At 31.7% G+C, this 11852-nt stretch overlaps 1 protein-coding gene across 1 annotated transcript; it reads left to right on the top strand.

Annotated features, from left to right (window-relative positions):
- Positions 1–2227: 2227 nt before the first annotated feature.
- Positions 2228–8068, top strand: LOC128160436 (uncharacterized). The gene is made up of 6 exons (XM_052823752.1): positions 2228–2313; positions 3114–3175; positions 4516–4653; positions 4958–5080; positions 5714–5831; positions 7806–8068. The coding sequence occupies exons 1-6, from the start codon at positions 2291–2293 to the stop codon at positions 8035–8037; spliced, it is 696 nt and encodes a 231-aa protein (XP_052679712.1). The 5' UTR covers positions 2228–2290; the 3' UTR covers positions 8038–8068.
- Positions 8069–11852: the final 3784 nt, after the last annotated feature.

Here is an 11852-nt window from a genome sequence, read left to right as displayed (position 1 = left end):
CGACTGTACGCTCATCTGTCTATACGCACCAAACTCTACAACGAATCGAACGAACAGCATACAATCCGGACTTCTTTCGCTTTAATGCTGTTTTCAGCACCTCTAATCCATTTATTATGTGGCAATACATCAATTCATATAGTGAAATTCAAAACCTCAAATTTACTTTCAAACTCATAGCTTCCAAACCTCTACAGACTTCGATAGCTTGTGTGTGTGTGTGGACATTTTGTTACCGACGTATTTTCGCACGCTACCATCTCTTGTCCGGCATTAACAATGCAGCATTCCAATTGGTGGAACTCGTTGACAAGGTCTTTTACCGTACACCTGGAAGCGGAACTCAGCGGCCTTCCGGAAGACGACCTTTTCCTAATACTCCTAGGAAAACAAACACTGACAGTTCTTTCTCAAGCGGAAGAAATAGAGTTTAGGAAATTGAACTCAAGACATACTGTGACGTCTTGCGCGGTCTTTAACAGACTCCTTGGGTAGCTCAATTCACAGCTCCCACCCCATCAACTTATTTAAAACTTTCTTACATTCAAAATATATGTAAATAATCTCAACCCTACATGTAATTTCATTCCTTATCACTACTTATATGTACATACATATCTTCATTTTATAATTTTGACTCGTTGACTGTAATTTACTTGTTGTTTGTATTATTCTAATCTCCATAATGGAGGAAATAAAAGATGAATGAAAGGTATAATAATAAAGGAAGTTTTACGTTTCAACGGAGGATTAAAATTTTATTCCTCAATACACACAGTTTCACATCCAATACATTGTTTATCAATATTGATCGAACAACATGAGATCTATTTATAAAAAAAACAGTAAAGCAAACAATGATAAATATCAAGCTATCATTCATTTCATTACCGTCAGCCATTAAACAATTTTATCAAATAAGTAAAAGAAACAATTATACATTAATTATTTTGAAAATGTGTTTCTGTCGACAACCATAAAAAGATCATCTTTTTTGTATTCATTTTTTAGTAATGCTTGCTACCTAATGTCATTTATGTATGGCTAATTTACGTCCTTATATAAATGTAGAGTTCTTAAATACAAAGATAATGACTGAACCCGTTCTTTAATGGAGTAGAATATTAAAATTTCGTAGGAAAATCATAAGGATTTTTTTCTCATATTTGTATCTTAAGATAAAAGAGTAATTTAGATCGTTATATCAGCTCCAGCACGTTCTCTTATTTTAAAATGCACGCATCATTCACATTGTTTGAATGAATTTTCTGAAGCACAAGTGATCAGGCGACAGATGTAACCCTTAATCCAAGTAATTTACAAAAAAAGATGATTGATAAAAAGCTTTTGTTCACTTAATCACTGCCATATAACCAATAATGCCTCAAACTTACCAAATGGGACTAATTTGAATCGGAAACAATTTATTATGATTAACATCGTATAATTATTTATCAACTGTCATTTGTACCAAAATATTGTCCTTAGAATGGGGTTCTGGTGAACATAGTTTATCGAGCACAAAATGTTTGTTTCCTAAACATCGGAATTCCGAACCTGAAAAACGTTTTAATCAAGAGAATGACATCCAAAAATATAAATATGTAAATGAATTGACATCATCGCCTAAATGTAGCTAAATATAAGGATTTTTTTGATGTATTTTGTTGCTTACATCGTAGTCTGGATTTATTCGAATTCCTATTTTGTTGTCAAGTTTTCCACTCAAGATCATATTTCATTTTTTATTTAAGTGACCAAATACATTTAGATATCATCATAGATATTTCTTTTTGTTTATTATTTTCTCAGGAAGCTATCTATTGGACATTCTTGCTAAACGTCATACAAATATCACTTTTCTCGATTGCTAATGTGCTATCAAGTATTACGTCATCCAGATAGTATCAATATGAATGCATAAACGATTAAATGTAGGAAAGTGTAATTTGTTTTATTTCATTATTAACTTTGATTAATGAGAACTACTGACTCGATCGTACACAGAGGCCATTTTGATCAACAGCCATATGAATCATACATGTATCTATTAAAGAAATAAAAAAAATAGAAATGCAAAAGTAGCTACTCTTGAAATTGTAAATATTCTCCTCTCAAGCTGTCATTTAACGCCATGTGTGCAACAAAATTGACATCTTATTGCGACATCAAACATGTAACATATTTACGAAAGTATCATCATTTATTCTGTTTGACAACAACAAAATACCTCATGTGTATTAAAGGCTGTTAGCGTTGCAATTATTTCCAGTATCGTAGCAGTTTTCATATGCTAATAAATGATATGACAAGGTAAGTGCGTGATAACGTTACATTTAGCCCATTCAATTACAGATCCGCTTATGTTGTATTATAATACCATTTGCCTATTTATAATATATAAATGGATTAATTATTAAGCGTCCGGATTCTTAAAATTTCTCAACAAAATTATAGTTAATCGCGTAATTTCTTATACTTAGTCTAGTTAATCATTACTTCTATATATCAAACAAGTTGACACATTACTTTGTTTGCTACTTATGTATAATTTACAAAGTAAATCAAAAGATAGTTTTTGCTGTAAAGTACAAGGAAAATATATATACAAAAATTACGAAGTCTTACAGTAAGTATCTGAAATTGGTGCTTTTAAATGGGTCCCTATTTAGAAATGGTATTGGTTTTTGATAACCTATCAGTACATTTTATTTATTTAGTGTATACAGAATCATAAATGATGACGATATTCGAAAATTACTCGGTCTTAAGGCGGTTTACCCACCTTGTAGATTAGAGAACACCATTATTAAAAACAAATCACTGTTTTTTATTATTCAAAATTTACATTATTTGACGGACAATATTTTTTTAAAATTTTAATAGGTAGAGTTATAAAAATCCATGGGTTATCTAAACTGCGGATTTTTCAGATATTTTGTGAACGAAATACATGTAATCTATTGCATTCGTGATTATTTAGCAAGTGGTTTTCGGAAAGAAAATACTTAGAGAAGTGCACTTAATGTTTTGTTTATTTCGATAAGATGTAGGCGCAATATACATGTACTAGTTATACCAACTTAATCAGATTTATATCGATATATTTACAGTTTCCACATGAAAACAATTGGGATTTGTGTTCTGTTCTCTTTCACAAGCTTTACAACTGCAGGTACTTATCAGTTTAAGTATTAGAACAGTTCTTTTATTGCTGATTTTACATGTGCCTAGTCGATATAATTAAAATATTGATAATATTTCTTTTAAGGGGGATGTGCGGCCATTTTGAACATTTGAGGATACGAATGTATATGTATATAGACATTTCTTGAACTGGCTAATTTCAGTCCCAAACTGGCCAAAAATGTTGCCAAAAGATGTAAAAGCAATAAATATGAAGTCATACATACCATTTTGTTTGAAAAGTATGCATACAAGAACAGGACAATGCCTTTTTAATCACCCAGAACGTCTGTCCAACTGCGCAGCTACAGAACTTTTTTTGAAGATTTAAAAATCTGCAAAAAATATAAAAGGGGTTCTCTCTACAACCATTTGTTGAGAAAAAGTTTAAGTTTTGCTCATTTAAGATGTAACTTTGTATCAAAGTAAGGTACCCTAGTCTTAAAATGGACCTAAAAAATCACAAGATATATTTATCTGTGTCTCTGGAGGTACATTGCAAGGATATTTTCTTTAAACCAAATGTATACTTTTTTTTAATTTAAGACAATCTCTTTTACGGACTTTATACTTATAAAACTAAAAAAATCCCGATAAAACAATCATGGGACAGGTTAAGAGATTTTTATTTTATATAACGACAATGTGTCTCCATAGACACAGGAGTTCTAAGTATAGACTGGATTATTCTTGCTCTAAAAATAAATCCAATGCTGACTGATAAAAATAGGCTACCCTATTTGAGGCAAAATTAACACTTGAAAGAGCAAAATTCAAACTTTTTCACAACAAATGGTTGTAGAGAGGACACCACTGAATGTCCATTTTTTTCAGATTTATAAATCTTCAAAATAAGTCTGTAGCTGCGCAGTTTGACGGCTGTTCTTAGTGTAGAAAAGGCATTGTCCTGTTCTTGTATGCATACTTTTCAAACAAAATGGCATGTAGCTATAGGACTTCATATTTATTGCTTTACATCTTTTGACAACATTTTTGGCCAGTTTCGGGCTGAAACAAGCCACTTCAAGAAACGTTTACATTCTTATCCTCAAATATACCAAATGGCCGCACATCCCCCTTAAATGTTGTAGGTTTTTAATTTTAAAAAAATCAATTAATTACTCTGCAAGTTAAACGAATGAACTTTTCTAGTTAAACAAAAATATTTTAAAATATGTATTGAAACATGGTTGGTATGCGGCTTGGATTTATTTCTTTAAAAGACAACGATATATCATTACACTTTCGAACTATATATTGTGAGTATATATAGAAGAAATATTACCACAGATGCAAAATCCACAACGTTAACTTTTCTATCATTCTCAGTTGAGTGGCCATTTGGAACATACACATTAGTGAAACCAAAATCTGGCTGTCCTCGAGGTTGGCTGGAGGGTTGGCGCCATCAGGACACTGAGGATTCTAGGGCCGCCAATAGTATTACCCCGGGTCACCACTTCGCAGGTACGATTTTTTAAAAGTAGCATTCTTATTGAAAAACATTTCCTCTTCTAGTTGCATTAAGTCTTAGTTTTAAAAAGTGTTGACTAAAGACATAATAATTCATTACAAAACAACAATTTGAAATTTTGATTTGCAATAAAAGAATTTTAAATCAGTGTTTATGGTATAATTGTAAGTATAAAAATATGCTATTGTGTTGTTTAATTTAACCAAAATAAATTCAAGAAGGATGATTTTAATTGAAATCATATTAATAATAATATATCAATTGCAAAAATTGAAAGTTCAATTCTTATCATGATAGGAACTTTTGGGAGAAATATGAAGTTCTATTATTGTACGAAAGACCCAAACACTGGGATGAACGGGGGCTTATGGCCAGCAGGAAACTACTGCATATTACAACATGGACTGTCCTGTCCCATGGGTAAAGATACACATTGTGTTGACTTCATTTTATAGTTTGAATAATACACTTTGACATGATTCCATCTCAAAATCATCTGTTTTAGTTTGTTTTTTTACGAATGTAATAATAAAGTTGTGGGGGGTTTTCTTCATTTTAATCAAATCCCAGATCGTGGTCCCTTTAACAAGCATATTCTTTGAAGTTTCATTATTAAGACATACCATAAAAAACCGAATAATGCCTACAGATATTTATGTCTCATTTTAATACCCATATGTATGACAAATTTGAGATCGCTTGCATAAAGCAGAGATTTTTCTTTTGATATCCACCTGTATAATTTCACCTATCTGTATGTACATTTTTCTGTCTGTCTAATCGTCCTTCAGTCTACTAATGTCAATATGCCAGTATATCAAATCTATCTATCTTTTATCTATCTATTAATCATCTATCTATCTATTTATCTATCTATCTATCTATCTATCTATCTATCTATCTATCTATCTATCTATCTATCTATCTGCCTGCCGGTTAGTCGGTTTGCCTGTCTGCCTGTCTGTCTGTCAGTCTGTCTGTTTGTTTTTTATTTATATCTTTTCTATCATCTTTTTATCTAACAAAATTATATTCATTTGTATTGATATAAAGGATTTCAACCTGGCACTGTACATTGGGATGACGAGGATTCGCGCAACAAGAACTCCTATGGTGGTGTATTACCATCGGGTTCCTATGGAAGAAACACTGACATAAATTACTGCTGTCGGTATGACATTATCGAATTGTTACCTTATCTAAATAAGACGTGTTACACTAAATGTAGTTTCTGACAATATCAACTCATTTCAAAATACTCAGAATTAAATATAAACTTTCTCAGAATCATTTTAGCTGTAACTATTCTTGGACGGTTATCAAAAATATTTGTTGTTGTAATTCCAGTAACATGTTTTATAGGACAGCAGCTTAACTTATTAATTAACTCTTATATCGAATGGAGGTTGATTTTTGTGTAGCCAATCCCTCTTCCCAATGACTAATTTGTTTATATTACGCAGCACAGTTAAGGCTGTCAATAAATTCCGTTCAGAAAAAAAGTTCGGGAAATGTGCATTATGACATCACAGTATATTAAAAATCTCAAAACTACTTATTCATTAATTTATTAGCAAAATTAATTTATGCTAACCTTTGAATTGAAAACAACAAATGCTATTACTTACAATTTTAAGGTTCGTTATATCCTACACACTGAAATATAAGTGAGATGTCGTTCTCGCTGTACTACAAAATATGACGTCATATGCTCCAAAATGACGCATTAAGTTAAGTCATTGAAGGCTATCATGCAGTTTTTTAGCGAAGAAAACTAAATGTATTAGATTAACGGAAAATTATATATGAATATTTTGTTTAACATTATTATTAGTAGAATGCTACCTTTATAGTCTTATTTTCATTTTGTTATAAGTATACATCGTATAATATTCGCGTAAATTTTATATACCGTTCTAGGCTCTGATTCGCGGAAAAAACATGACGCGGAAAAAACTGATATACGGTATGCCAATAGCTTTTGCAATATTATGAATCGTGTATCTGCCATCACTTTCAATTGTTTCTCCGACTTTTGAGACCTCTGTTTTGTGTAAAATACCGTAAATCTTTAAGCTGAGTACCTAAATAAATCACTTAATTGCAAGGGCATACGCTTAACTGATCCTGACAAACTTTTACATGTGAATTTGAAATATGCTATGTAACTTAAAAACTTCTACGATCCTTGTAAAATCTTACAAATTAATTATTTTTTAATGAAATTAACCCTGTGACCTTCAAAATTATTCAACAAATGCATTATAAATTACGGTTTCTACTAACAAATAATCTTATCCCACGAAGTTCGCAGCGTTTTTCAAAATCTACGATATAACATTAAGTTATTTTATAATTCAGTTGTGAATTTTGACATGACTATGCCCTTGCAATATTGAATTTTTTAAATGACCTCAAAACTACAAATACATCTGCTTGTACCATGCGACTGTCATATCACGTGACCACTATGAACATAAAATATTGTACTTTTATATATATATTTTAGAAATATATATTATTTGAGTGACTGTTACTGGTTTTAAAAAGGACATGCCAGTTGAATTAAAGTATATGCGTTTTCATCACAAAAATTTGCCGATATTTTTATTGGCCGCCTTAACTGTACTGCGTAAGGTCAATTGCAGCAATTTATGAAACCCTCTAGTACATAAAACATTCTTCTTTTTATCACTTTATGCATGCACATTTGTTTCTCTCTGAACTTTACAAAGTTAAACTGAATCTTTATTATACCATATATAAAAAAAACCGCAAAAAAGAAAGTAAGTAGTAAACAATTTCTTCATATTTTCGCAAGTTTTTTGTCACAAAAAACATTAAAATACGATGTCATGTCCTTGAATCAAGTCAGTACTGGGCTTTTTTTTTAAAGTATTTGTTTTATTGCCTACTTTTTTGTCTGATAAGTAAGTGAATTATATACTTAATATAAAGATTAAGGTTACAAAACTTGCTTGTTACGCTTATATCAATAATTGCCTTATCCGTTTATCTGCCTAGCAGTCTATGAAGGCTGTGTAACAGTTGTTGTTTTGAAGACTAAAATCTACAATATTCTACACCATAAGGCCAGTTTAGAAAGAATTTACAATACATTGTCAATGTTTTCTTTTTTTGTTAGAGGTGATGGTTCATACACCAAAATGATTCTGCTGCCAACTTCTCAGCCGTTTTATCTGCTAAGATTTTCTTCCCCTTGTCAATTGGTAAAAGGGATGTACGTGAGAGAAGAAAATGTGCACTTTGATGACGAAGACAGCAATAACAAAAACTCAGCCTCTGGGAAACACCCCATGGGGACCGGCAACGTACGGAACCAAAATCTAATGTATTGTTACTACTCGCCATTGTAAACTTATCAATAATTATAAAAAAGATATACTAGCTTGTTTGTTCCTTGTTTTTAACACTTTCTTTACATCCCCTAAATATTCTGTTGGAAAAAAAAACTGCTGTGCACATATCAAAAGACGGTAGATATCTTATTTTGTTAACAATGTGTATCAATCTTTAAGCAAATAGATGTCCTGTAATAAGGGAACATATCTGCTGGTGTTAGGTGTATCAAATATCATTGGAAATGCTTAAAACACTATTCACATATCACGGCCTGAAGACGAGTTTATTGAAACAAAGTCACAGTGACATACTTTAAAGAATTTTAAATCAATCCTCTTTTTTTATGATTGTTAGATTTAGGACCACTTTAAGTAGTTAACTTTTCTAGATCGTGCATCTTAGTTTTTAAAACTAAGATAAAATATGTTTACCAAAAGTGGATATTTACCAAAAGATTATTGCAAGAAAATGAATTTCAGAATTGCGTAAACAACCTTATCTTTGATATACAGTCAAAGTATACGCTAAGTTCAAGATATTTTAACATGTGAATGGAAGTCAAGAAAATAAATATGATATCGTTTCTTTTTTTTTAAACAATCCTACTCCATATTTTCTCTTGATGAACTACAAATCACAGGGCGAAAAACACTCTTTAAGCAAGTCCTTAAAAGGTGGCTTAAAGGTGGCGTAAAGGTGGCTTAAAGGATATACAATCTTTAAGCCACCTTTAAGTCACCTTTAAGCTGAGCTTATAGATCCTTAATGTCCAAACTTCTTTAAGTCACCTTTAAGCCATCTTTAAGGCACCTTTAAGCATCTTTAAGTGGCATTTACGCTCCCTTTAAGTTGTCTTTAAACCATCTTTAAGTTCCCTTTAGGTCAAGTTTGATCAAGCTGAACAATAAAAACAAATATTAAATGCAAAAGCTCTTTTTATAGGGATAGGAGGGGGTCATCCGAGTGATAATATAATTTCCAAGGAAGGGGGCGGGTGGGTGTTCCAGGCGGTTTTAATTGTCGCTCCATTAAACACAGATCGCTATCATCAACACCGCTCCGATGGACACAGATTGCCGTTATAAAATTCTTTCATTTTTGGGGGGTTTCAAAATTATTGTAGGGGTGAGTGCAGTTTCTGTATCTTAATCTGTGCATGAAACTAATTAAAGTATGTTTGTTTCCTAACATAAATTAATCGGTGAAATCTCTCTCTCTCTCTCTCTCTCTCTCTCTCTCTCTCTCTCTCTCTCTGTTCATCCGGTTATTAAACAAAATAAAGATAATGAACCAAAAATGCATGATTTAATTCAATAATCGGTTTAAGGTTTGCATTTTTTTTCTTCAATTTTCATTATTTCTAGGTATTATTCTAGATCTGCTAGATACATGTTAAAGATGAAAAGACTCTCTCAATTGCCTTTGTTATATCGGGCAGGATATTACTGTTTTGTTTGTCTAGACATAGTTTTGTTCGTTTGTGTATATCTAATTAGAGTCTATTGTTTGTCCAACTTAAGAAAACCCATGGAACTAACACAGAATATACACGATATACACAACAGGTGTCTCGTGTGCCCAGGTGCACGTTTTGTGTATATCTTATTAAAGTCTTTTGTTTGTCCAACTTAAGAAAACCCCTGGAACTAACACAGAATATACAAGATATACACAACAGGTGTGTCGTGTGCCCAGGTGCACGTCAAGGTTTCTAAAGGCGTTAAAATCTTAGTATGTACGAGTATACCATAAGTCTAGTGAATAAAAGTTTATTTACATTTGTAATTCATTTTCAAAGTATTATTTCCTAGCTCTGGGTTTCAAAAATGTTACGTCTACAAATTAACGATACATGTATGTAAGAGTAAAATCTTGAGGCTAATAAATTAATGTACCGGTGATCATAAATATGGGGTTAATTATTTAAATATATGTATAAGGGTAAATATATCACATACCCGGCCTGGTACATCATACAATTATATGTACAAGTATATGTATACATCATTTGCAATTGCCACATGCAGTTAATACGTCACCTGTACTTGGTTATATTGTTTGTTATAGAATTGATAGTTTAAAAATCATGTATACAATTAAATATTTAAACATACTGGAACGGCGTCGAATTCATGAAAACCGGGAAATTGCGGGAAGTTGAACAAATACCCTAATAGTTTCAATGCATTTCATTTTCTTTCTTACATTTTTATAGCTATAAATTAAATGAACGTATATCTACTCGGTTTAAATGAGCCTAACGGTTTCCATTTAGGTATAATATATTTTTTTTCACGGAAGACCAAGTTCCGTATTTCATTCTAAATACATGCATGCATGTAATTTATTAATTAGATATAATTGATTGTTACAAACTGAATGGTTTGTCAATGGTTTGTCATAATCTTTTCAAGTTAACACATTCAATACATTGATTCAATATCCACTGATATATTGGATAAAAAAACACCCGGTAATATGTAAGTTACCGTGGCGCAGAGGAAGTGTGGTGATGCTAGTAAACAAAGGGTCCCGGGCTCAATTTTAGCCATGGCTAGCTATATGTGTCGTCTTTAAGCTACATTTAAACACCTTTAAGCTATCTTTAAGGAGAACTTAAAGATGGTCATTCATCCTGTGAATAATGTAGACCTTTTTTATAAATTTGGGATGGGCAGTTCTTCAGATCATCAGATCATAAAGAGTTATGACCTTACTGAAAAAAATATGGGTTTAATTTGATAACATTTCTCAGTTTCAATATCTTCATTTTTAACTGCCAATTATGCTTGAATTTTAATTCACTATTTTTGTCAGTTTTATTTTGAGCAGCGCTATTCAAAAGTCTTATCCTGATAATGAAAACGATTTTGACTTATTTTTAAAATCCAGATACGCAGTATATTCCAAGCAACATTAAATATCAATACATAGACGGATAACGGACAAAAAATGTTCTCAAGAAACAAGAAATACATAACTTTGGGTAAACATTAAAGAAAAACGACTAACAAGTTGAAGGAATAACTAATAGTAAAAAATTGAATAAAAATAATGAGATAAATGAAAAGAAAAATTCGTTTAGCTTACAAAATGCTGTGCTATGTTAAATAAAACTTTAAACCAGTCTTCATAGAATTACGAACATCGTTCGTAAAACGGGGCAATCAAATGTAGGCGGTCATAAACATGTCACTTAGCGCTGAACATTATCTCAAACGTTTTTAAAAACCTAACACGATTCAGCGAAATCAAAGACGGTTCTAAATACAACAGCATCTGGATTTGTCTTTTTCCCCTTGTTTTCTCAAACACTGAAACGCCAAGACTCTCTCTCTCTCGCTCTCTCTCTCTCTCTCTCTCTCTCTCTCTCTCTCTCTCTCTCTCTCTCTCTCTCTCTCTCTCTCTCTCTGCAAAAAATCAAGTCCCTTAAGATGATTGGATTTTTTAAAGTTTATTTAAATCGAAGAAATTACAAGATTTTGGATTTTGTTTTCCAGAAGTAAATTCTAGTCCATCCATTTTTTGCCTCAGTTTTGCAGAGAAGCCTAAGGATTACGTGCAGCTCGCGAACGCTGCCAGATAGTAAATTGGGGTATTTGATCTCTGCAACGAGAAAAAGATTTTGTAAATAAAACTTTTTTAAACATTTCCCCAGTCAATATAATGTGTTGAAAAAGTAATTTATTTAAGGAGAGAATAGACATTAATCATTTGTTTTTAATAATCGTATGTGATATTGTTAAATATACAACTATAACAATTCAATATTTCAGAGATCATGAAATTGTTTCAATCGTGTATATATTCCAAAGATATTTCAAAGAAG

Source organism: Crassostrea angulata, chromosome 8 (genome assembly GCF_025612915.1).
Source record: "Crassostrea angulata isolate pt1a10 chromosome 8, ASM2561291v2, whole genome shotgun sequence".
In the NCBI taxonomy this organism is placed as follows: Eukaryota; Metazoa; Mollusca; class Bivalvia; order Ostreida; family Ostreidae; genus Magallana; species Magallana angulata.
The sequence above is the reverse complement of the archived record's forward strand: the minus strand, read 5'-3'. Positions and strand labels throughout refer to the sequence as shown.